The following is a 26,396-nucleotide window of genomic DNA, read 5'->3' on the forward strand; positions in this document are numbered from 1 at the left end:
GGCCCCTCTGCTGGCCTCCCCAGCACATTGCCAGCAACTGGGGAGCAGGGAACAGCTGTGAAGAGTAGTCAGCAGCAGTGAAGAGTGGGGTGAGACTGTGGAGAGTTGCCAGCGCTGACATTAACAGCAGAGGGCGGCATTGCCTCAGCACCAGCCTGTGGTTGAATAGACAAGATGTTTGTCAGCAACACACTGAGGTGGGGTAGAGATCCTGATCCAGTCTCACCTTCAATCGAGCTAACTCTTCCCTATCTACTAACTCTCCCTCACCACCTCACTACTACTCGCTCCCACCCTCCTCACAGTCCCCCTCCACACCATCCCTCGCTCCTCCCTCTCCCCTCCCCCTTCCTCCCCTCCTTCCCCCTTCCTCCCCTCCCTCCGCCTTCCTCACCTCCTCCCCTCCTTCCTCCCCACCTTCCCCCATCCCCCCTCCCTCCTTCGCCCTCCCTCTCCTCTCACCCCTCCCCTCCTCCTCCCCTTATCCCCTCCCCTCCTCCCCCTTATCCCCTCCCCCTCCCCTTATCCCCTCCCCATACCCCATCCCTTCCCCTTCCCCTCGCCCTCCCCATTTCTTCCCTTCCTCACCTCCCTCCCCCTTCCTCACCTCCTCCCCACCTTGCCCCATTCCCCCTCCTTCCCCTCCCTCTCTCCTCACCCCTCCCCTTCGCCTCCCCCTTATCCCCTCCCCATCCCGCATCCCTTCCCCATCCCCATCCCCCATCCCTTCCCCATCCCCATCCCCCATCCCTTCCCCATCCCCATCCCCATCCCTTCCCCATCCCCATCCCCATCCCTTCCCCATCCCCCATTCCTTCCCCCTCCCTCCTCCCCTTCCCCCTCCCTCCTCCCCTTCCCCCTCCCTCCTCCCCTTCCCCTCCCCTTCCCTCTCCCCCTCCCCCTCCCCTCCCCCCCACCCCCCTCTCTCTCCAACTCACTCTCCTTTCCCTCCCCCTCTACCCTCCACCTCTCACCTTCCCCTCCCTCTCCCCCCTCACCCTCCCTGCCCCTTCCCCTCTCCCTCTTTCCCCCACCTCGCCCTGACCCTCTCTCCCCCTGTCCCATCACGCACTCCCTCCGCACCGTACCATCACACTGTCTGGGATAGACACAATGAGGTTCCCTCCACACCATTCCTTCACAAACAGCTGTGACAGTGATGCCATGAGTTTCTTTGGGTTGTAACAACTTGACTGAGTAAAATCTCAATGTTATTGAGTGCTGATGTGACTGCGCTCACTCTTTTATTTTCAGATCTGGTCGAAAGGTGTCGGATGAACTCGAGGAGTAAGTACCTTATGAAACCCTGCCCAACCACGCTGTGGGGCCCCCTTTGTCTAATCTTCCAGAAGGCGGCAAGTGGAAGTCAGGATGGGTGTTACTTCCGATTGACTGTGGCTGTCCATGACACCCCCCAGCCCTCACCTTGAGTATCTGAATACCATCATTCCCTATTCCCACCACCCTCCTCGTTCACCACCCCTTCTCACCCTGTGCTATTATCCCCTTCCCCCACTCCCCCATATCTCCATCACCCTCAACCACCTGCTTTCCCCTCTGTCTTTCCCCCAACCTTCTCCTCACCACCCTCTGTCCCCTCCTCCTCCAGCTGCCAATCCTCCTGCCAAGTGAGGGGATTTGTGTGTGTGTGTGTGATGGGGGGGGTGGGTGTGAGATGCCAGGTGTGAGTGTGAAAGCTTTAGAGAGGGTGTTACGGGGATTTACCAGGATGCTGCCTGGACTGGAGGGCATGTCTTATCAAGATAGGTTAATGAACTAGGGCTTTTCTCTTTGGAGCGAAGGAAGTTGAGAGATGACTTAATAGAAGTGCATAAGATGATAAAGAGGCATTGATCAAGTGAATCGCCAGATACTTTTTCCCAGCACTGAAATGACTAATACGAGGGGTCATGATTTTAGGAAGACTGGAGGGAAGTATAAAGAGGATGTTTGGGGTAGTCCTTCCCAAAGAGAGTGGTGGGTACGTGAAACTTGCTGCCAGGGGTGGTGGTAGAGGTAGATGTATTAGGGACATTTAAGAAACTCTTCAATAGACACACGGTTGATAGAAAAATGGAGGGCTATGTAGGAGGGAAGGGTTAGATTGATCTTAAAATAGGTTATAATGTTGGCACAACATCAAATACCGTGCTGTGATGATGTTCTTAATGTTGTGTGTGAGAGCGAGATGCCAGGTGTTTGTGTGTAATGCTGTGACAGGTGAGATGTGTACACTGTGAATGTGAACCTGTACTGTTTTGTACACTAGTGATGTGCACTGGGTGGAGAAGGTTTGTCGAGAAGGGAGGGGGTGTTGGTTTGGTGGTTGCTTGCTGCACACGGCTTTAATTAACTTTTCCGTGAAAGGGTTCATTCAAACTGTGCCCGGGCACCATTCCGGACTGTATGTATGATCCTAATCCTAGTTTGTCCTCTCCAGCAACCGATTGAGGCCCCAGAGCCCTGAGGACTCAGATGATGATGGAGGTGAGTGTGGAGGTGCTGTGGATCGGGGGGGGGGTGTGGGGTGGTGCTGGGTCAACACTGAACTAGGATATCCTCATCAACAACCACAGAATAAACTGTACAGCCACATACCTCCCCCACCATGGTAGTTGTTCAATTTTCTGTCTGAATCCAAAGGGCAAAATAAGTTATAAGAGCTGAATGTATCCTCTAAGTAACACATTAGGATCAAGAGCACACTTCACTCTGCCGCCTGTTTACTGATGAGGTTCTGCTGTATATCATCAATTGGTTGTGAAATGGAATTTTTGCCTTTGTTTAAGCCGCTGTGCTTGCTCTCTCATTCTTAGCTGTTAGGCTGAGGCTGGGACTGTGACTGTGAATATATTGCACAATCATGTGTCGAATAAAAAAGAGCTTTTCATAAAGTGGCTCGAAATGAGATTAGAATTTGCAACCTAATGTAAAATAGCTGGCGCCTAATGCAAGCCATCTGTCTTCTGTGTTGAGGGTGGTACTGAAGTACTTAGTTTCCGTGATGAAGGGGTTTGATGAGATCAGGCACTCGATACCGGCCAGGATGCAGCTGCAACCTGTTGCTGCCGGGTGTGAGAAAGGTCCGTTCATCAGAGAATGCTAGCAGCCCAGCAGCTGACACAGTGTGGAAACCCTCACTCTGTGTCAAACCCCGGGAGTGTGTGATGGGACAGTGTAGACGGAACTTCACTTTGTGCTTGACCCTGGGAGTGTATGATGGGACAGTGTAGACGGAACTTCACTCTGTGCTTGACCCTGGGAGTGTATGATGGGACAGTGTAGACGGAACTTCACTTTGTGTCTGACCCCGGGAGTGTGTGATGGGATAGTGTGGAGGGAGTTTCACTCTGTGTGATCCCAGGAGTATATGATAAGACAGTGTGGGAACCTTCAGTCTATGTCTGAGCCTGGGAGTGTACGATGAGACAGCGTGGAGGGAGTTTCACTCTGTGTCTTACCCTGAGAGTGTGTGATAGATGGTGTAGAAGGAGCTTCGCTCTATGCCTATCCCCAGGAGTGCAATGGGACAGTGTAGAGGGAGCTTCATTCTGTGTCTGTTCTCAGAAGTGTGTAATGAGACAGTGGTCTGTGTCTGACCACTGGAGTGTGTGATGAGACAGTGCAGAAACCTTCAGTCTGTGTCTGACCCTGGAAAAGTGTGAAGAGAATTGGAATTAGTTCATTATCATATGTCGTAAGGTACAGTGAAAAGATTGCCTTTCATACTCAAACAATAGAAAATCTGCAGATGCTGGAAATCAGGATCCGAGACCTGACGAAGGGTCTTGGCCTGAAACGTTGACTGTACTCTTTTCCATCTGAGTTCCTCAGCACTTTGCGTGTGTTGCTTGGATTTCATACTGTTCATACAAATCATTACACAATGCATTGAGGTTGTACAAGGTAAAACAATAATGGAATGCAGAATAAAGTATAATAGCGATAGAGAAGATGTAGTGCAGGTAGACAACAAGTTGCAAAATCATAATTTAGATAATGAGGTCCAGAATCTATCTTATTGTACTAGAGAACCAGACGCTGTCCTTGAGCAACACACATAAAAGTTGCTGGTGAACGCAGCAGTCCTTGAGGCTGGTGGTACATGCTTTTAGGCCTGAGGGGAGGAGGAGGAAGAACAGTCCAGGTCTAGGATTATGCTGTCTGCTTTACTGAGGTAGTGAGATGTACAACCAGTCTTAGAGGGTTTCACAGATGTGCTGAACCGTGTCCACAGCTCACTGCAGTTTCTTGTGGTCATGTGCAGAGCAGTTGCCGTACCAAGCTGTCATGCATCTGGATGGAATGCTTTCTATGGTACATTGATAAAAGTTGTAAGGGCCAGTGGGTACAAGCCAAATTCGTTTTGCCGCCTAAGGAAGTAGAGGTGTTAATGAGATTTCTTGGCCATGGTATCTATATGATTGGACCAGGACCGACTACTGGTTATATTCACTCCTAGGAACTTGAAGCTCTCAATCTTCTCAGCCTCAACACCATTGCTGTAGACGGGCATGTGCACCACCCCTTTCTGAAGTCAAAGAGTGGCTCTCCTATTTTGCTGATGCTGAGGGAAAGATTGTTGTCATGACACCATGTCACTAGGCTCTCTATCTTGTTCTTGTACTCCAACTCATTGTTATGTATTGGATAGGCACATGGATGAAAGTAAAATGGAGGGTTATGGGAACTGTAGGGTGGAAAGGTTAGATTGATCATGGGGTAGGGTTAAAAGTTTGGCACAACATCATGGTTCTGTTTTCTTATTTGCAATGCGGCCCACTACATGGTATCATCTGCAAACGTAGGTGCTGTTAAGCAGAACCTGGCCATGTGGTCATGAATGTACAAGGAGTAGAGGGCTTAGGGCGCAACCTTGTGGAGCACCAGAGTTTAGAATAATTGTGGCAATTACTTGCTGATTGCAGTCTGTTGTTCAGGAAGTCAAGGGAGACTCCCAGGGTCTGGAGTTGGTGACGTTTGCTTGAAATTAGAGTAGTAAAGATGGAGATGTAGTTAACAAACAATTGTCTAACATAACTGTCTTTACAGGATGAGTGCAGGACCAGTGAGAGGATGTCTGCTTAGATCTGTTTCAGCAGTAGAATTGCAGTGGGTCAAGATTATCTAGAAAGCTGGAGTCGATCATGCCATGACCAGTCTCTTGAAGCACTTCACAATGATAAATGTCAGAGCCACTGGCAAGTAGGTGTTGAGATATATTAACAATTTTCATTGGCACCAGGATGATAGTGGTATTCTGAACCAGCTGGGAGCCACAGATCGAAGCAGGGAAAGGTTAAAAGGGACAGTGTGTAGAGGGAGCTTGACTCTGTGTCTGACAGCAGGAGTGTGTACTGGGGAGTGTTGAGGGAGTTTTGCTCTGTGTCTAATCCCAGGAGTGTGTGATGAGACAGTGCAGAAGGAGTTTCAACCTTTGACCCCTATCCTGGAAATGTCAGATGAGATGGTATAGAGGGAGCTTCACTCTGTATCTGACTCTGAGAGTGTGGATGGCATGGTGTAGAGGGACCTTGACCGTGTGTCCTATCCCAGGAGTGTGTGATGAGGCAATGTCGAGGGAGCTTCACTCTGTCTTTGGCCCTGTGAGTGTGTATGGGATGGTGTAGAGGGGCCTTGACTCTATGTCCGATCCTGGGACTGTGTGATGGGACAGTGTGGAGGAGGCTTCACTCCTTGTCTGACCCCAGGAGTGTGTGATGGGACAGTGTGGGGGAGGCTTCACTCTTTGACTGACCCCGGGAGTGTGTGATGGGCGAGTGTAGAGGGAGCTTCACTCTGTGGCTGACCTGGGAGGGTCTGATGGGATGGTGTGACGGGAGCTTCTCTCTGTGCCTGTCCCTGGGAATGCGTGCTGGGACAGTGTCAAGGGAATTTCCCTCTGTATCTGACTCAGGAGTGTAGGCTGAGATGATGTGGAAGAAGCTTTATTCTGTCTGACTCCTTCCACCCTGACAGTGTCTGTTGTGATGGTGTTGAGGGAGCTTGACTCTGTGTCTAACCCTGGGAGTGTGGAGGGGGCTTCACTCTGTCGGACCCCAGGAGTGTTTGATAGGATTGTGTAGAGGGAGCTTCAGTCTGCGTATGAACTTGTGGAACGAACTGCCAGCAATTTTTGCATGCGTGCTCAATTTCGACGTTTAAGGGAAGTTTGGATACGGACGTGGATGGTAGGGGTATGGAGGGCTGTGGCCCGGGTGCAGGTCGATGGGAGTAAGCATTTTAAATGGTTCAGCATAGATTAGATGGGCCAAAGGGCCTGGTTCTGTGCTGTAGTTTTCTATAACTCTACGAACCTGGGAGTGTGTGATGGGACAGTGTGGTGGGAGCTTCACTCTGTATTTGATCCCGGGAGTGTGTGACCTAACGGTGTGGAGGATTATTTACTGGTCAAATCTGTCAGACTGTTTTGTGTCTCAGTATCAACTGATTCTCTTGCAGATATCATGGTATAAATGACAGCATTTACCGCAGATGAGCAGTTGATTTTTTCCATTTTCTAGAATGCGTTTTCCATTACTGAGTGTGCTGTACACTGGTCAGGCCCTTGCCTACCCTCTCACACTTGTCACCACATATCCCTGCACACATTAACTCGCCGACCAATGCCCACTGTGCCCAGCTCTCCAACCGGTTTCCAGACTCCCGTCTCGGCAAAGAACCCATCACCTCGGCTGTCTCTGCTGATCACCTGAGCAAGGGAGGTAGGGAGAGAGAGTGAGCGGAGGGATGGAGAGAGAGTGTGAGCGGAGGGATGGAGTGAGAGTCAGCAGAGGAGTGAGAGAGTGTGAGCGGAGGGATGGAGAGAGAGTGAGCAGAGAAGTGAGAGAGTGTGAGCGGAGGGATGGAGTGAGAGTGAGCGGAGGGATGGAGTGAGAGAACGGAGGGATGGAGAGAGAGTGAGTGGAGGGATGGAGAGAGAGTGAGCAGAGGGATGGAGCGAGAGTGAGCGGAGGGATGGAGAGAGAGAACGGAGGGATGGAGAGAGAGTGAGCGGAGGGATGGAGAGAGAGTGAGTGGAGGAGTGAGTGAGTGTGAGCTGATTGAGAGAGTGAGCGGAGGGATGGAGTGAGAGTGAGTGGAGAGATGGAGAGAGTGTGAGTGGAGAGATGGAGAGAGTGTGAGTAGAGGGATGGAGAGAGTGAGCGGAGGGATGGAGAGAGTGTGAGTGGAGGAGTGAGAGAGTGTGAGCAGATGATTGAGAGAGTGAGTGGAGGGATGGAGTGAGAGTGAGCGGAGGGATGGAGAGAGAGTGAGCGGAGTGAGAGAGTGTGAGCGGAGGGATGGAGTGAGAGTGAGCGGAGGAGTGAGAGAGTGTGAGCGGAGGGATGGAGTGAGAGTGAGCGGAAGATTGAGAGAGTGTGAGCGGAGGGATGGAGTGAGAGTGAGTGAAAAGATGGAGAGAGAGTGAGCAGAGAGATGGAGAGAGAGTGAGCGGAGGGATGGAGTGAGAGTGAGCGGAGGGATGGAGTGAGAGTGAGCGGAGGGATGGAGAGAGTGAGTGGAAGGATGGAGTGAGACTGAGCGGAGGAGTGAGAGAGTGTGAGCGGAGGGATGGAGTGAGAGTGAGCGGAGGGATGGAGTGAGAATGAGCGGAGGGATGGAGTGAGAGTGAGCGAGGAATGAGTGTGAGCGGAGAGATGGAGTGAGAGTGAGCGGAGGGATGGAGAGAGAGAGTGGAGGGATGGAGAGAGAGTGAGTGGAGAGATGGAGAGAGAGAGAGCAGAGAGATGGAGAGAGAGAGGGTGAACGGAGGGAGGAGTGAGAGTGAGCGGAGGAGTGAGAGAGTGTGAGCGGAGGGATGGAGTGAGAGAACGGAGGGATGGAGAGAGAGTGAGTGGAGAGATGGAGAGAGAGTGAGTGAAGAGATGGAGAGAGAGAGGGTGAACGGAGGGAGGAGTGAGAGGGTGAGTGAAGAGATGGAGAGCAAGTGAGCGGAGGGATGGAGAGAGAGTGAGTGGAGGAGTGAGTGAGTGTGAGCTGAGGATTGAGAGAGTGAACGGAGGGATGGAGTGAGAGTGAGTGGAGAGATGGAGAGAGTGTGAGTGGAGAGATGGAGAGAGTGTGAGCGGAGGGATGGAGAGAGTGTGAGTGGAGGAGTGAGAGAGTGTGAGCAGAGGATTGAGAGAGTGAGTGGAGGGATGGAGTGAGAGTGAGCGGAGGGATGGAGAGAGAGTGAGCGGAGGAGTGAGAGAGTGTGAGCGGAGGGATGGAGTGAGAGTGAACGGAGGAGTGAGAGAGTGTGAACGGAGGGATGGAGTGAGAGTGAGCGGAAGATTGAGAGAGTGTGAGCGGAGGGATGGAGTGAGAGAACGGAGGGATGGAGTGAGAGTGAGTGAAAAGATGGAGAGAGAGTGAGCGGAGAGATGGAGTGAGAGTGAGCAGAGGGATGGAGTGAGAGTGAGCGGAGGGATGGAGAGAGTGAGTGGAAGGATGGAGTGAGAGTGAGCGGAGGAGTGAGAGAGTGTGAGCGGAGGGATGGAGTGAGAGTGAGCGGAGGGATGGAGAGAGAGAGCGGAGGGATGGAGAGAGAGAGCGGAGGGATGGAGAGAGAGTGAGTGGAGGGATGGAGAGAGAGTGAGTGAAAAGATGGAGAGAGAGTGAGCAGAGAGATGGAGAGAGAGTGAGTGGAGGGATGGAGTGAGAGTGAGCGGAGGGATGGAGTGAGTGTGAGCGGAGGGATGGAGTGAGTGAGCAGAGGGATGGAGTGAGAATGAGCGGAGGGATGGAGTGAGAGTGAGCGGAGGAGTGAGTGTGAGCGGAGAGATGGAGTGAGAGTGAGCGGAGGGATGGAGAGAGAGAGCGGAGGGATGGAGAGAGAGTGAGTGGAGGGATGGAGAGAGAGTGAGCGGAGAGATGGAGAGAGAGAGCAGAGAGATGGAGAGAGAGAGGGTGAACGGAGGGAGGAGTGAGAGTGAGCGGAGGAGTGAGAGAGTGTGAGCGGAGGGATGGAGTGAGAGAACGGAGGGATGGAGAGAGAGTGAGCGGAGAGATGGAGAGAGAGTGAGTGAAGAGATGGAGAGAGAGAGGGTGAACAGAGGGAGGAGTGAGAGGGTGAGTGAAGAGATGGAGAGCAAGTGAGCGGAGGGATGGAGAGTGAGTGGAGGAGTGAGTGAGTGTGAGCTGCGGATTGAGAGAGTGAGCGGAGGGATGGAGTGAGAGTGAGTGGAGAGATGGAGAGAGTGTGAGTGGAGAGATGAAGAGAGTGTGAGTGGAGGGATTGAGAGAGTGAGCGGAGGGATGGAGAGAGTGTGAGTGGAGGAGTGAGTGTGAGCAGAGGATTGAGAGAGTGAGTGGAGGGATGGAGTGAGAGTGAGCGGAGGGATGGAGAGAGAGTGAGCGGAGGAGTGAGAGAGTGTGAGCGGAGGGATGGAGTGAGAGTGAGCGGAGGAGTGAGAGAGTGTGAACGGAGGGATGGAGTGAGAGTGAGCGGAAGATTGAGAGAGTGTGAGCGGAGGGATGGAGTGAGAGAACGGAGGGATGGAGTGAGAGTGAGTGAAAAGATGGAGAGAGAGTGAGCGGAGGGATGGAGTGAAAATGAGCGGAGGGATGGAGTGAGAGTGAGCGGAGGAGTGAGTGTGAGCGGAGAGATGGAGTGAGAGTGAGCGGAGGGATGGAGAGAGAGAGCGGAGGGATGGAGAGAGAGTGAGTGGAGGGATGGAGAGAGAGTGAGCGGAGAGATGGAGAGAGAGAGCAGAGAGATGGAGAGAGAGAGGGTGAACGGAGGGAGGAGTGAGAGTGAGCGGAGGAGTGAGAGAGTGTGAGCGGAGGGATGGAGTGAGAGAACGGAGGGATGGAGAGAGAGTGAGCGGAGAGATGGAGAGAGTGAGTGAAGAGATGGAGAGAGAGAGGGTGAACGGAGGGAGGAGTGAGAGGGTGAGTGAAGAGATGGAGAGCAAGTGAGCGGAGGGATGGAGAGAGAGTGAGTGGAGGAGTGAGTGAGTGAGCTGCGGATTGAGAGAGTGAGCGGAGGGATGGAGTGAGAGTGAGTGGAGAGATGGAGAGAGTGTGAGTGGAGAGATGAAGAGAGTGTGAGTGGAGGGATGGAGAGAGTGAGCGGAGGGATGGAGAGAGTGTGAGTGGAGGAGTGAGTGTGAGCAGAGGATTGAGAGAGTGAGCGGAGGGATGGAGTGAAAATGAGCGGAGGGATGGAGTGAGAGTGAGCGGAGGAGTGAGTGTGAGCGGAGAGATGGAGTGAGAGTGAGCGGAGGGATGGAGAGAGAGAGCGGAGGGATGGAGAGAGAGTGAGTGGAGGGATGGAGAGAGAGTGAGCGGAGAGATGGAGAGAGAGAGCAGAGAGATGGAGAGAGAGAGGGTGAACGGAGGGAGGAGTGAGAGTGAGCGGAGGAGTGAGAGAGTGTGAGCGGAGGGATGGAGTGAGAGAACGGAGGGATGGAGAGAGAGTGAGCGGAGAGATGGAGAGAGTGAGTGAAGAGATGGAGAGAGAGAGGGTGAACGGAGGGAGGAGTGAGAGGGTGAGTGAAGAGATGGAGAGCAAGTGAGCGGAGGGATGGAGAGAGAGTGAGTGGAGGAGTGAGTGAGTGTGAGCTGCGGATTGAGAGAGTGAGCGGAGGGATGGAGTGAGAGTGAGTGGAGAGATGGAGAGAGTGTGAGTGGAGAGATGAAGAGAGTGTGAGTGGAGGGATGGAGAGAGTGAGCGGAGGGATGGAGAGAGTGTGAGTGGAGGAGTGAGTGTGAGCAGAGGATTGAGAGAGTGAGTGGAGGGATGGAGTGAGAGTGAGCGGAGGGATGGAGAGAGAGTGAGCGGAGGAGTGAGAGAGTGTGAGCGGAGGGATGGAGTGAGAGTGAGCGGAGGAGTGAGAGAGTGTGAACGGAGGGATGGAGTGAGAGTGAGCGGAAGATTGAGAGAGTGTGAGCGGAGGGATGGAGTGAGAGAACGGAGGGATGGAGTGAGAGTGAGTGAAAAGATGGAGAGAGAGTGAGCGGAGGGATGGAGTGAAAATGAGCGGAGGGATGGAGTGAGAGTGAGCGGAGGAGTGAGTGTGAGCGGAGAGATGGAGTGAGAGTGAGCGGAGGGATGGAGAGAGAGAGCGGAGGGATGGAGAGAGAGTGAGTGGAGGGATGGAGAGAGAGTGAGCGGAGAGATGGAGAGAGAGAGCAGAGAGATGGAGAGAGAGAGGGTGAACGGAGGGAGGAGTGAGAGTGAGCGGAGGAGTGAGAGAGTGTGAGCGGAGGGATGGAGTGAGAGAACGGAGGGATGGAGAGAGAGTGAGCGGAGAGATGGAGAGAGTGAGTGAAGAGATGGAGAGAGAGAGGGTGAACGGAGGGAGGAGTGAGAGGGTGAGTGAAGAGATGGAGAGCAAGTGAGCGGAGGGATGGAGAGAGAGTGAGTGGAGGAGTGAGTGAGTGAGCTGCGGATTGAGAGAGTGAGCGGAGGGATGGAGTGAGAGTGAGTGGAGAGATGGAGAGAGTGTGAGTGGAGAGATGAAGAGAGTGTGAGTGGAGGGATGGAGAGAGTGAGCGGAGGGATGGAGAGAGTGTGAGTGGAGGAGTGAGTGTGAGCAGAGGATTGAGAGAGTGAGCGGAGGGATGGAGTGAAAATGAGCGGAGGGATGGAGTGAGAGTGAGCGGAGGAGTGAGTGTGAGCGGAGAGATGGAGTGAGAGTGAGCGGAGGGATGGAGAGAGAGAGCGGAGGGATGGAGAGAGAGTGAGTGGAGGGATGGAGAGAGAGTGAGCGGAGAGATGGAGAGAGAGAGCAGAGAGATGGAGAGAGAGAGGGTGAACGGAGGGAGGAGTGAGAGTGAGCGGAGGAGTGAGAGAGTGTGAGCGGAGGGATGGAGTGAGAGAACGGAGGGATGGAGAGAGAGTGAGCGGAGAGATGGAGAGAGTGAGTGAAGAGATGGAGAGAGAGAGGGTGAACGGAGGGAGGAGTGAGAGGGTGAGTGAAGAGATGGAGAGCAAGTGAGCGGAGGGATGGAGAGAGAGTGAGTGGAGGAGTGAGTGAGTGTGAGCTGCGGATTGAGAGAGTGAGCGGAGGGATGGAGTGAGAGTGAGTGGAGAGATGGAGAGAGTGTGAGTGGAGAGATGAAGAGAGTGTGAGTGGAGGGATGGAGAGAGTGAGCGGAGGGATGGAGAGAGTGTGAGTGGAGGAGTGAGTGTGAGCAGAGGATTGAGAGAGTGAGTGGAGGGATGGAGTGAGAGTGAGCGGAGGGATGGAGAGAGAGTGAGCGGAGGAGTGAGAGAGTGTGAGCGGAGGGATGGAGTGAGAGTGAGCGGAGGAGTGAGAGAGTGTGAACGGAGGGATGGAGTGAGAGTGAGCGGAAGATTGAGAGAGTGTGAGCGGAGGGATGGAGTGAGAGAACGGAGGGATGGAGTGAGAGTGAGTGAAAAGATGGAGAGAGAGTGAGCGGAGGGATGGAGTGAGAGTGAGCGGAGGGATGGAGAGAGTGAGTGGAAGGATGGAGTGAGAGTGAGCGGAGGAGTGAGAGTGTGAGCGGAGGGATGGAGTGAGAGTGAGCGGAGGGATGGAGTGAGAATGAGCGGAGGGATGGAGTGAGAGTGAGCGGAGGAGTGAGAGTGTGAGCGGAGAGATGGAGTGAGAGTGAGCGGAGGGATGGAGAGAGAGCGGAGGGATGGAGAGAGAGTGAGTGGAGGGATGGAGAGAGAGTCAGCGGAGAGATGGAGAGAGAGAGAGCGGAGAGATGGAGAGAGAGAGGGTGAACGGAGGGAGGAGTGAGAGTGAGCGGAGGAGTGAGAGAGTGTGAGCGGAGGGATGGAGTGAGAGAACGGAGGGATGGAGAGAGAGTGAGCGGAGAGATGGAGAGAGAGTGAGTGAAGAGATGGAGAGAGAGAGGGTGAACGGAGGGAGGAGTGAGAGGGTGAGTGAAGAGATGGAGAGCGAGTGAGCGGAGGGACGAAGAGAGAGTGAACGGAGGGATGGAGAGAGAGTGAGCGGCGGGAGGATTGAGAGAGGGTGAGCAGAGGGAGGAGTGAGAGTGAGCGGAGGGATGGAGAGGGTGAGCGGAGGAAGGAGTGAGAGTGAGCGGAGGGATGGAGTGAGAGAACGGAGGGATGGAGAGAGAGTGAGTGGAGGGATGGAGAGAGAGAACGGAGGGATGGAGAGAGTGAGTGGAGGGATGGAGTGAGAGTGAGCGGAGGAGTGAGAGGGTGAGTGCAGAGATGGAGAGAGAGTGAGCGGAGGGACGGAGAGAGTGAACGGAGGGATGGAGTGAGAGTGAGCGGAGGGATGGAGAGAGTGAGCGGAGGGATGGAGTGAGAGTGAGCGGAGGGATGGAGTGAGAGAACGGAGGGATGGAGAGAGAGTGAGTGGAGGGATGGAGAGAGAGTGAGTGGAGGGATGGAGAGAGAGAACGGAGGGATGGAGAGAGTGAGTGGAGGGATGGAGTGAGAGTGAGCGGAGGAGTGAGAGAGTGTGAGCGGAGGGATGGAGTGAGAGTGAGCGGAGGGATGGAGAGAGAGTGAGTGGAGGGATGGAGTGAGAGTGAGCGGAGGAGTGAGTGAGTCTGAGTGGAGGGATGTTGAGAGAGTGAGTGGAGGGATGGAGAGAGAGTGAGTGGAGGGATGGAGAGAGAGTGAGTGGAGGGATGGAGTGAGAGTGAGTGGAGGGATGGAGAGAGAGTGAGCGGAGGGATGGAGAGAGAGAACGGAGGGATGGAGAGAGAGTGAGCGGAGGGATGGAGTGAGAGTGAGTGGAGAGATGGAGAGAATGTGAGTGGAGGGATGGAGAGTGTGAGTGGAGGGATGGAGAGAGAGCGGAGGGATGGAGAGAGTGTGAGTGGAGGAGTGAGAGAGTGTGAGCAGAGGATTGAGAGAGTGAGCGGAGGGATGGAGTGAGAGTGAGCAGAGGGATGGAGTGAGAATGAGCGGAGGGATGGAGTGAGAGTGAGCAGAGGAGTGAGAGAGTGTGAGCGGAGAGATGGAGTGAGAGTGAGCAGAGAGATGGAGTGAGAGTGAACGGAGGGATGGAGAGAGAGTGAGCGGAGGGATGGAGTGAGAGTGAGCGGAGGAGTGAGTGAGTGTGAGCGGAGGGATGGAGAGAGAGTGAGCGGAGGGATGGAGTGAGAGTGAGCGGAGGAGAGAGAGTGTGAGCGGAGGGATGGAGTGAGAGAACGGAGGGACGGAGAGAGTGTGAGCGGAGGGATGGAGTGAGAGTGAGCGGAGGAGTGAGAGAGAGTGAGCGGAGGGATGGAGAGTGAGTGAGTGGTGGGATCGAGTGAGAGTGAGCGGAGGGATGGAGTGAGAGTGAGCGGAGGAGTGAGAGAGTGTGAGTGGAGGGATGGAGAGAGAGTGAGCGGAGGGATGGAGAGAGAGTGAGTGGAGGATGGAGAGAGAGAGTGGAGGGATGGAGAGAGAGTGAGCGGAGGGATGGAGAGAGAGTGAGCGGAGGGATGGAGAGAGAGAACGGAGGGATGGATAGAGAGTGAGCGGAGGGATGGAGTGAGAGTGAGTGGAGAGATGGAGAGAGTGTGAGTGGAGGGATGGAGAGAGTGAGTGGAGGGATGGAGAGAGAGCGGAGGGATGGAGAGAGTGTGAGTGGAGGAGTGAGAGAGTGTGAGCAGAGGATTGAGAGAGTGAGCGGAGGGATGGAGTGAGAGTGAGCGGAGGGATGGAGAGAGAGTGAGCGGAGGAGTGAGAGAGTGTGAGCGGAGGGATGGAGTGAGAGTGAGTGGAGGGATGGAGTGAGAATGAGCGGAGGGATGGAGTGAGAGTGAGCAGAGGAGTGAGAGAGTGTGAGCGGAGAGATGGAGTGAGAGTGAGCGGAGAGATGGAGTGAGAGTGAGCGGAGGGATGGAGAGAGAGTGAGCGGAGGGATGGAGTGAGAGTGAGCGGAGGAGAGAGAGTGTGAGTGGAGGGATGGAGTGAGAGAACGGAGGGATGGAGAGAGTGTGAGCGGAGTGATGGAGTGAGAGTGAGCGGAGGAGTGAGAGTGAGCGGAGGGATGGAGAGTGAGTGAGTGGAGGGATGGAGTGAGAGTGAGCGGAGGGATGGAGTGAGAGTGAGCGGAGGGATGGAGTGAGAGTGAGCGGAGGAGTGAGAGAGTGTGAGCGGAGGGATGGAGTGAGGGAACGGAGGGATGGAGTGAGTGTGAGCGGAGGGATGGAGTGAGAGAACGGAGGGATGGAGAGAGAGAACGGAGGGATGGAGTGAGAGTGAGCGGAGGGATGGAGAGAGAGTGAGTGGAGGGATGGAGAGAGAGTGAGTGGAGGGATGGAGAGAGAGTGAGCGGAGGGATGGAGTGAGAGTGAGTGAAGAGATGGAGAGAGAGAGGGTGAACGGAGGGAGGAGTGAGAGGGTGAGTGAAGAGATGGAGAGCGAGTGAGCGGAGGGACGGAGAGAGAGTGAACGGAGGGATGGAGACAGAGTGAGCGGCCGGAGGATTGAGAGAGGGTGAGCAGAGGGAGGAGTGAGAGGGTGAGCGGAGGGATGGAGAGGGTGAGCGAAGGAGTGAGAGTGAGCAGAGGGATGGAGTGAGAGAACGGAGGGATGGAGAGAGAGTGAGTGGAGGGATGGAGAGAGAGAACGGAGGGATGGAGAGAGTGAGTGGAGGGATGGAGTGAGAGTGAGCGGAGGAGTGAGAGGGTGAGTGAAGAGATGGAGAGAGAGTGAGCGGAGGGACGGAGAGAGTGAACGGAGGGATGGAGTGAGAGTGAGCGGAGGGATGGAGAGAGTGAACGGAGGGATGGAGTGAGAGTGAGCGGAGGGATGGAGTGAGAGAACGGAGGGATGGAGAGAGAGTGTGGAGGGATGGAGAGAGAGTGAGTGGAGGAGTGAGAGAGTGTGAGCAGAGGATTGAGAGAGTGAGCGGAGGAATGGAGTGAGAGTGAGCGGAGGAATGGAGTGAGAGTGAGCGGAGGAATGGAGTGAGAGTGAGCGGAGGATTGAGAGAGTGTGAGCGGAAGGATGGAGTGAGAGAACGGAGGGATGGAGTGAGAGTGAGTGAAGAGATGGAGAGAGTGAGCGGAGGAGTGATAGAGTGTGAGCGGAGGGATGGAGTGAGAGTGAGCAGAGGGATGGAGTGAGAATGAGCGGAGGATTGAGAGAGTGTGAGCGGAGGGATGGAGTGAGAGAACGGAGGGATGGAGTGAGAGTGAGTGAAGAGATGGAGAGAGTGAGTGGAGGGATGGAGTGAGAGTGAGCGGAGGGATGGAGTGAGAGTGAGCGGAGGGATGGCGAGAGAGTGAGCGGAGGAGTGAGAGAGTGTGAGCGGAGGGATGGAGTGAGAGAGCGGAGGGATGGAGTGAGAGTGAGCGGAGAGATAGAGAGAGAGAGCGGAGGGATGGAATGAGAGAACGGAGTGATGGAGTGAGAGTGAGTGGAGGGATGGAGTGAGAGTGAGTGGAGGGATGGAGAGAGTGAGCGGAGTGAGAGAGTGTGAGCGGAGGGATGGAGAGAGAGTGAGCGGAGGGATGGAGAGAGAGTGAGTGGAGGAGTGAGTGAGTGTGAGCCGAGGATTGAGAGAGTGAGCGGAGGGATGGAGTGAGAGTGAGTGGAGAGATGGAGAGAATGTGAGTGGAGGGATGGAGAGAGAGCGGAGGGATGGAGAGAGTGTGAGTGGAGGAGTGAGAGAGTGTGAGCAGAGGATTGAGAGAGTGAGCGGAGGAATGGAGTGAGAGTGAGCGGAGGATTGAGAGAGTGTGAGCGGAAGGATGGAGTGAGAGAACGGAGGGATGGAGTGAGAGTGAGTGAAGAGATGGAGAGAGTGAGCGGAGGAGTGAGAGAGTGTGAGCGGAGGGATGGAGTGAGAGTGAGCAGAGGGATGGAGTGAGAATGAGCGGAGGATTGAGAGAGTGTGAGCGGAGGGATGGAGTGAGAGAACGGAGGGATGGAGTGAGAGTGAGTGAAGAGATGGAGAGAGTGAGTGGAGGGATGGAGTGAGAGTGAGCGGAGGGATGGAGAGAGAGTGAGCGGAGGAGTGAGAGAGTGTGAGCGGAGGGATGGAGTGAGAGAGCGGAGGGATGGAGTGAGAGTGAGCGGAGAGATAGAGAGAGAGAGCGGAGGGATGGAATGAGAGAACGGAGTGATGGAGTGAGAGTGAGTGGAGGGATGGAGTGAGAGTGAGCGGAGGGATGGAGTGAGAGTGAGTGGAGGGATGGAGAGAGTGAGCGGAGGAGTGAGAGAGTGTGAGCGGAGGGATGGAGAGAGAGTGAGCGGAGGGATGGAGAGAGAGTGAGTGGAGGAGTGAGTGAGTGTGAGCCGAGGATTGAGAGAGTGAGCGGAGGGATGGAGTGAGAGTGAGTGGAGAGATGGAGAGAGTGTGAGTGGAGGGTTGGAGAGAGTGAGCGGAGGGATGGAGTGAGAGTGAGCGGAGGGATGGAGTGAGAGTGAGCGGAGGGATGGAGAGAGAGTGAGCGGAGGAGTGAGAGAGTGTGAGCGGAGGAGTGAGAGAGTGTGAGCGGAGGGATGGAGTGAGAGTGAGCGGAGGATTGAGAGAGTGTGAGCAGAGGGATGGAGTGAGAGTGAGTGGAGAGATGGAGTGAGAGTGAGCGGAGAGATGGAGTGAGAGTGAGTGGAGGGATGGAGAGAGAGTGAGTGGAGGGATGGAGAGAGAGAACGGAGGGATGGAGTGAGTGTGAGCGGAGGGATGGAGAGAGTGAGCGGAGGGATGGAGAGAGAGTGAGTGGAGGGATGGAGAGAGAGTGAGCGGAGGAGTGAGAGAGTGTGAGCGGAGGGATGGAGAGAGAGAACGGAGGGATAGAGTGAGAGTGAGCGGAGGGATGGAGAGAGAGCGGAGGGATGGAGTGAGAGTGAGTGAAGAGGTGGAGAGAGAGAAAATGGAGGGATGGAGAGAGAGTGAGTGAAGAGATGGAGAGAGAGAAAACGGAGAGATGGAGAGAGAGTGAGGGAAGGATGGAGAGAGAGAAAACGGAGGGATGGAGAGAGAGTGAGCGGAGGGATGGAGAGAGAGTGAGCGGAGAGATGGAGAGAGAGGGTGAACGGAGGGAGTAGTGAGAGTGAGCGGAGGAGTGAGAGAGTGTGAGCGGAGGGATGGAGTGAGAGAACGGAGGGATGGAGAGTGAGTGAGCGGAGAGATGGAGAGAGAGTGAGTGAAGAGATGGAGAGAGAGGGTGAACGGAGGGAGGAGTGAGGGTGAGTGAAGAGATGGAGAGGGTGAGCGGAGAGATGGAGAGAGAGAGGGTGAACGGAGGGAGGAGTGAGAGGGTGAGTGAAGAGATGGAGAGAGAGTGAGCGGAGGGACGGAGAGAGAGTGAACGGAGAGATGGAGAGAGAGTGAGCGGCGGGAGGATTGAGAGAGGGTGAGCAGAGGGAGGAGTGAGAGGGTGAGCGGAGGGATGGAGAGGGTGAGCGGAGGAAGGAGTGAGAGATGGTGAATGGAGGGATGGAGAGTGAGTGGAAGGAGGGAGAATGAGTGAGTGTGAGCAGAGGGAGGGAGAGTGAGCAGAAGGATGGAGGGAGAGTGAGCGGCGGGAGGAGTGAGAGAGGGTGAGCAGAGGGAGGAGTGAGAGGGTGAGCGGAGGGATGGAGAGAGTGAGCAGAAGGATGGAGGGAGGGTGAGAGTGTGAGTGAGTGGGAAAGAGGGTGAGCGGAGGAAGAGAGGGTAAGCAGAGAGAGGGAAAGAGTGAGCTGAGAAAGGGAGGGAGAGGGTGAGTGGAGGGAGGGAGTGAGAGAGTGTTAGTGGAGGTAGGGGAGAGAGAGAGGGTGTGAACAGAGGGAGGGAGGGAGAAAGAATGTGTGGACAGAGTGAGGGAGGGAGGCATTTGATAAGCGTTCCCCATGGTATGCTTATTAAGAATGTTTGGAGACATGGGATTCAGGGAAACACGGCAGTGTGGATTCAGAATTGGCTTGCTAATGGGGTTTGATTGTTGATGGAGCATTATGTGCCTGGAGGTCAGTGACCGGTGGTGTTCTGCAGGTATCTGTTCTGGGCTCCTGCTCTTTGTAATTTGGATGAGGAAATGGAAGAGTGTGTTCGTAGGTGTGCAATTGACGTGATGGTTGGTGGTGTTGTGGATCGGGTAAAAGGTTGATGGAGGTTGCAGTGGAGCATTGACAGGATGCAGACCTGGGCTAATATGTGGCAGATGGAGTTCAATCCAGAAAAGTGTGAAATTATTCATTTTTGAAAGTTGAATTTGAAGGCAGAATACAGAGTTAGTGACAGGATTCTTAGCATGGAGGAACAGAAGCGGGATCTTGGGGTCCACATCCATCAATCCCACAAAGTTGCTGAGGAAATTGATAGGGTGGTGAAGAAGGTGTGAGGTGTGTTGGCCCCTTCGTTAGTCAGAGGATTGAGTTCAAGAGCCGTGAGATAATGCTGCAGCTCTATAAAATCCTGGTGAGACTACACTTGCAATATTGCGTTCAGTTCTGGTCACCTTATTTTGGAAGGATATGGAAGCTTTGGAGAGGGCGCAGAGAAGATTCACCAGAATGCAGCCTGGATTAAGCTTGGGCTTTTCTCTTTGGAACAAAGGAGGATGAGACATAGCTTGATGTACAACATGATAAGAGGCATAGATCGAGTGGACAGTCAGAGAACTTTTCCCAGGACGGAAATGGCTGATACGAGGCGGCATAATTTTAAAGTAACAGAAGGAATGTGTGGGGGGTGGTGGACGTTAAAAGTAAGTTTCTTTTTACACAGAGTGGTGGGTGCTTAGAACACACTGTCGGGGTGGTGATGGAGGCAGATACATTTGTGAGATTTAAGAGACTCAGATAGGCATGTGGGTGAAAGAAAAAGAGGCTATGTGGAAGGGAAGAGTTAGATTGCTTTTGGAGTAGGTTAAAATGTCAGCACAACATCGTGGGCCAAAGGGCTGAAACTGTGCTGTAGTGTTGTATGTTCTATAAGTATTCCTGAAGTTGGTGATGGGACATAATGTCCCTCTAAGTGAAATTTTAGTACCAGGAGCAGGAATGGGTCACTAGTTCCCCTCATCTTCTTGTCAATGCTCTACTCCATGTGAATACCCACCAACAGAACGATGATGCCTTTCTGTCAAGAAATCGCCCTGCCTCCTCAGGTATCACCAAAGACCTCCTCCACCAACTCTGCTGTCGAATTACTCCGCTCCACCATGCTGTGAGTGAAGGTGTCTCTGTTGATCCCAGTACTGAGTGACTCCCTTGTACCCTGTACCTGTCACCTCATCTGGGCCCCAGTGGATCACTGCCTTTCAGTGTCATCTCCTGGAACAAGGACGATTCAGGGGTGACTTGTCGGTGTCAAGGATCTGGAGGTGACATGATGGTGAACAGTCACCCTCAGGAGGCAGGTTCAGTGTTGGAAGAGACCGGAAGAACATTAGAAACTTTTTGACAAGAACAGGCCATTTGGTCCAACAAAACTTGCCAAATTCCTATTCACATAGTGTGTTGATGGACAGGCTTCAGAGGAGTGGGGTGGGTGACAGATAATTCTTACATCATTCCCCACAGCTGGAATCTGATTCCTACCACAGCCCCAGTACCGTGTTCTTCCTGTGACTCTGACTGCACCTGTACTCCTCTGCAGACATCCCTGTCATTCCGGACCTGGAGGAGGTACAAGAGGAGGACCTGGCCATGCAGGTGGCTGCCCCTCCCAGGTAGGTGCAGTGAACACCAGTCTTCCCGCATGCTCCCTACCCCACCCTCCTGCTGCGTAGTGAATGACCTGACTGCAGCCTGGGCTCAGCACCGGACCTCATGTCTCCTTCCCACTCTAGCTGTCTATCACTGCAGCCTGTGTTTCACCCACAGCTGTAACATTGTTCACAGACCTGGATTGCGCCTGGAACCCTCTGTTTATTAACTAGGATTATGCCTCTAACACAAACCTGTAGCCCGCACCTGTAACCCATGGTGATAACTGGCACCTGTAGTCCACCCCTGTAACTTGCACTTATATAGCCTACACCTGTAACCTACACATAATCTACACCTGTAGTCCACACTTGTAATCTGCACTTATACCCTATAACCCACACTTACAGTGGCATGCAAAAGTTTGGCCACTCCTGGTCAAAATTTCTGTACTGTGAATAGCTAATTGAGTAAAAGATGAACTGATTTCCAAAAGGCATAAAGTTAAAGATGACAGATTTCTTTAATATTTTAAGCAAGAAAACTTTTTTATTTCCATCTTTTACAGTTTCAAAATGACAAAAAAGGAAAAATGCCTGAAGCAAAAGTTTGGGCACCCTGCATAGCAGTACTTAGTAACACCCCCTTTGGCAAGTATCACAGCTTGTAAACGCTTCTTGTAGCCAGCTAAGAGTCTTTCAATTCTTGTTTGGGAGATTTTTGTCCATTCTTCCTTGCAAAAGCCTTCTAGTTCTGTAAGATTCTTGGGCTGCCTTGCATAAAATGCTCTTTTGAGGTCTATCCACAGATTCTCGATGATGTTTAGATCAGGGGACTGTGAAGGCCATGGCAAAACCTTCAGCTTGCACCTCTTGAGGTAGTCCATTGTGGATTTTGAGGTGTGTTTAGAATCATTATCCTGTTGTAGAAGCCATCCTCTTTTCATCTTCGGCTTTTTTTTACAGATGGTGTGACATTTGCTTCCAGAATTTGCTGGTACTTAATTGAATTCATTCTTCCCTCTACCAGTAAATGTTCCCCATGCCACTGGCTGCAACACAAGCCCAAAGCATGATCGATCCATTCCCGTGCTTAACAGTTGGAGTATTCTTTTCATGAAATTCTGCACCCTTTTTTCTCCAAATATACCTTTGCTCATTGCAGCTAAAAAGTTCTATTCAAAAGGTTCAAAGGAACATCGAAACAAGCCTGATGCATTTTGGAAACAGGTCCTGTGGAATGATGAAGTTAAGATAGACCTCAAAAGAGCAGTGCATGCAAGACGGCCAAGAATCTCACAGAATTAAAGCCCTTTGCAAGGAAGAATGGGTGAAAATCCCCCAAACAAGAATTGAAAGACTCTTAGCTGGCTACAGAAAGTGTTTACAAGCTGTGATACTTGCCAAAGGGGGTGTTTCTAAGTACTGACCATGTAGGGTGCCCAGACTTTTGCTTTGGGCCCTTTTCCTTTTTTGTTATTTTGAAACTGTAAAAGATGGAAATAAAAAAGTTTTCTTGTTTAAAATATTAAAGAAATCTGTCATCTTTAACCTTATGCCTTTTGGAAATCAGTTCATCATTTACTCACTTAGCTATTCACAATCAGAAAGTTTGACCAGGGTGCCCAAACTTTTGCATGCCACTTATTACCTACACCTGTAGCCCACAACTGTAACCTGCACTTATAACCTACACCCCTTTTAAACCTCTAATTTCAGTTTAAACCTGTGTTCTCTAATAGACTACCCTACCCTGGAAAAAAGACATTGACTATCCATCTTATACCTTATGATATTATAAACCTCTCTGAGGTCGTCCTTCAGATTCCTACACTTCAGGGCTGTCCAGTCTCTCCTGATATCTCACATTTCATACCCCCATATTGAACCTTTGAGAAGTTCAATCAGTAGAATTTGCAGGCCTAATTATTCAGAGTGGGATGTCTGGATTCAGCTGGTGTGTAGAGGGTGGGGACTGAGACAGGGAAACGCATGGATTATAATGAGGAAGGGAAAGTGGAAAGCTCCCTCCACCCCTTCCTGCTATTAGGAAACCTGCACTAATATTAGATAAGCTGTCACGGTGGGAAGTATCCAACGGCCGGGTCACTGTGGAGAGAGGTACCCCGTGCACAGGATCACTGTGGAGGGAGGTACTCAGTGCATGGGTCACTGAGGAGAGAGGTACTCAGTGCGTGGTTCACTGTGGAGGGAGTACTCTGTGCACAGGGTCACTGAGGAGGGAAAGTACCCAGTGAATGGGTCACTGAGGAGGGAAGGTACCCAGTACACAGGGTCACTGAGGAGGGAGGTACCCAGTGCCTGAGTGACTGAGGAGGGAAATAACCTGTGCATGAGTCACTGAGGAGGGAGGTATCCAGTGCATGAGTCACTGAGGAGAGAAATACCCAGTGTACTGGGTCACTGAGGAGGGAGGTACCCAGTGCATGAGTCGCTGAGGAGGGAGATACTCTGTGCACAGGGTCAATAAGGAGGGAGGTACCCTGTGTATGAATTTCCGAGCAGGGAGGTGCCCTGCACACAGGATCACTAAAGAGGGAGGTACCCAGTGCACGGGTCACTGAGGAGGGAGGTGCTCTGTGCACAGCTCACCAAGGACAAATGTTCCCAAGCCCAGGTACATCGATGTGGGCAATACCGCTCGCCGAGGAACACCAAAATTAACCTGCCGATTCTCTCAGTGTCCAGGTGAACCGGGTGATGACATACCGTGACTTGGATAATGATTTAATAAAGTACGGAGCATTCCAGACCCTGGTGAGTGCGTTATTCCTGGGCGAGCCCATACCTGACACCAGAGTGGGTTAGTGCCAGGAGAGACCATTTCCAACACTGGGAGTGGATTAGATCCAGGAAATATCAGTTCTGACACCGGGAGTGGGTTGGTCCAGAGAGATCGTTCCCGACACCAGGAGTGGTTTAGTCCCAGGAGAGACCGTTCCTGGCATTGGAGTGGATTAGTCCTGGGAAAGAGTGTTCCTGACACAGGGAGTGGGCTATTCTTGGGAAAGACTGTTCCTCACATTAGGAGTGGGCTAGTCCCGCGAGAGACCATTCCTGACACCAGGCGTGGGTTAGTCCCGGGAGAGACCATTCCTGACACCAGGAATGGGTTAGTCCCTGGAGAGACCATTCCTGACACTAGGAATGAGTTAGTCCCAGGAGAGACTGCTCCAGACGCTGGAAAAGGGATAGTTCCTGGAGAGACTATTCCTGACACAAGGAGTAGGTTAGTCCCGAGAGAGACCGTTCCTGACATTGGAAGTGAGTTATTCCTGGGAGAGACTATTCCCAACACTGGGAATGGGTTATACCCAGAAGTGGCTGTTCTTGACACTGGGAATTGGTTAGTCCCAGGGGAGACAATTCCCAACTCTGGGGGTGGGTTAGTCCCAGGGGAGGCAATTCCCAACACTGGGGGATGGTTGGTCCCAGGGGAAACTGGTCCCAACAGTGGGAGTGGTCAAGTTCTGGACACAGTGTACAGGGAACAGCTGTACCCAAACTTCTGCTATGGCTGTCCATCGCCCTGTACTCACTAGTCTCCGTGGGCTTAAGGTTATCAAGCATTGTAACTCTCCAATATTCACCGTATCTATCCAAGTGTTTGGCCAATATCCAGCCCCACACATGGCCAGCTGTCCAGTTTTGTCTGGGAAGGGTTTTTGGGTGGTGAACTATTGTCAAATGCCTGTGTTAAAGCGCAGTATGATGTGCTGCTTTTACAGGATGGAGACATTGACCTGAAGCTGCTGAGTCAGATGCTGTCGGCGGAACAGGATGTCCGAGAGGTGAGGGATCCTAAGCACCTGGCAACCGCCAGGGGTGGTAACTGTGTGACCAGGCTTTTAGCATCTGAGAGAGAAAACAAATGAGAAAGAGAGAATGAATAAGAGGGATACAGATAACATGAATGAAGGGACAAAAAGAGAGAGAGGAAAAATATAATGAGAGAGTATGAGGGAGAGAAAATGAAAGTGAATGAGAGAGAGCAAAAGAGAGAAGATGAGAGAGGAGAATGAGAGAGAAGGAAAAAAAAGTGAGAAAAGAAAGCTTGAGCGCTTGGCTGTGATCACCTCACTTGGGGGTGGGAGAGAGGGGTGTGGCGAGAGTGGTGATAGAAGGGATGAGAAGAGATGTGGCTGGGTGGATGGGAGAGGGGTTGGTGGATGGGTAGTGAAGGGATGGTAGTGGGGATTGGTAGAAGGGGTTGGGAGGGTGTGGTGGAGGTTTTATTTTGGGATACAGCACAGAACAGACCCTTCCAGCCTAATGTGCTCAGCCTCCCAGCAATCTGCCTATTTAACACCAGCCTAATCAAAAGGACAATTTACAGTGACCTATTAACCTACAATCTGGTATGTCTTTGAACTGAGGGAGAAAACTGGAGGAAACCCACACAATTCACAGGGAGAATATACAAACTCCTTACGGATAGCGCTGAAATAGAACTGCAGAATGCCTCTAGCTGTAATAGCATCATTCTAACCACTATGCTACCATGGTGTCAGGGTGGAGGGGGTTAGTGGTTGGTGGTGGAGGTGAATGGGAGGGGGTGGTGGTGGTGGAAGAGGTTGAAGGCTAGTTAGCAGAGTGCTGATGGAGAAGAAGGGAAGTGGAGGGAGTGAGGAACAGACAAGGGAAATGATATTGGAGCTATGAGTTTCTCAAGGATGGGGTAATAAGCCCAGAGAAAGGTGGAATTGCCCACAGGCTCTGGCAGTGACTGCAGAGAGGAACAGTTTACGTTCTGGGTGTACCACAGTTCAGGGATAAATGGATGGAAATTGCCGAGATCAGAATGAGAGGGAGGTGCCCTGTGGTGTGTGGACAGATGAAGAATGGCTGTGTCTGTGGAGTCAGACAGAGGATTACAGTGTCTGCACAGGGCTCGGGGTCAGACCCCAAGCCGTGTACTGACCACAGGTCTCACCTGGCCTGGTTTTGGTCTGCAGTACAGAGGAGGCAGTGATGTGGCCACTGAATGGCCTGAAACTCTCCAGGACCACCTGCATGTCTCCGATCTCCAGCCCTGATACCAGTTAGTGTGTGTGTGTCACCCATTGTTCTGTGTGTTTTACCTATCACCCTGTGCGTGTCATCCATTGCCTTGTGCCCGTTGCTTTGGGCCCCTCGCCTTGTGCGTGTCACCTGTCGCTCTGTGAGTTTGTCTCCCGTTGCTCTCTGTGTGCGCCTTCCGTGTCTGTGTGTGTGTTATCTGTCGCAGTGTGTGACCTTTGTCACTGTGTGTGTCACTCATTGTTCTTTGTGTATGTAATACCTTGCTCTATGTGTGTCACTCTTCGCCCTGTGTGTGTGGACCCCTCACCCTGTGTACGTGGGTGTCTTCCATCCCATACCTCTGTGTGTGTCACAGTTCGCCCTGTGTGTGTGGACCCCTCACCCTGTGTACGTGTGTGTCTTCCGTCCCATACCTCTGTGTGTGCATCACCCTTCGCCCTGTGTGTGTGGACCCCTCACCCTGTGTACGTGTGTGTCTTCCGTCCCATACCTCTGTGTGTGCATCACCCTTCGCCCTGTGTGTGTGGACCCCTCACCCTGTGTACGTGTGTGTCTTCCGTCCCATACCTCTGTGTGTGCATCACCCTTCGCCCTGTGTGTGTGGACCCCTCACCCTGTGTATGTGTGTGTCTTCTGTCCCATACCTCTGTGTGTGCATCACCCTTCGCCCTGTGTGTGTGGACCCCTCACCCTGTGTATGTGTGTGTCTTCCGTCCCATACCTCTGTGTGTGCATCACTCTTCGCTCTGTGTGTTATCTTGCTGTGAGTCCATCAGTTCCCTGGATACCAAAGATAGCTGGTCTTGTCATTACAAGAT

The 26,396-nt window shown here is 52.9% G+C and overlaps 1 protein-coding gene across 2 annotated transcripts in view; it reads left to right on the top strand.

Moving 5' to 3' along the window:
- Positions 1–26,396, top strand: part of LOC134345416 (intraflagellar transport protein 43 homolog A) — a 53,309-nt gene that overhangs the window by 21,223 nt on the left and 5,690 nt on the right. For both annotated transcript variants that reach the window (XM_063046058.1, XM_063046049.1), the window contains exons 4-8: positions 1,255–1,287; positions 2,441–2,487; positions 20,487–20,559; positions 23,238–23,313; positions 24,285–24,347. In XM_063046058.1, the coding sequence (XP_062902128.1) occupies positions 1,255–1,287; positions 2,441–2,487; positions 20,487–20,559; positions 23,238–23,313; positions 24,285–24,347 (292 nt within the window). The remainder of the gene's footprint in view (positions 1–1,254; positions 1,288–2,440; positions 2,488–20,486; positions 20,560–23,237; positions 23,314–24,284; positions 24,348–26,396) is intronic.

This window comes from Mobula hypostoma, chromosome 1 (assembly GCF_963921235.1).
Source record: "Mobula hypostoma chromosome 1, sMobHyp1.1, whole genome shotgun sequence".
In the NCBI taxonomy this organism is placed as follows: Eukaryota; Metazoa; Chordata; class Chondrichthyes; order Myliobatiformes; family Myliobatidae; genus Mobula; species Mobula hypostoma.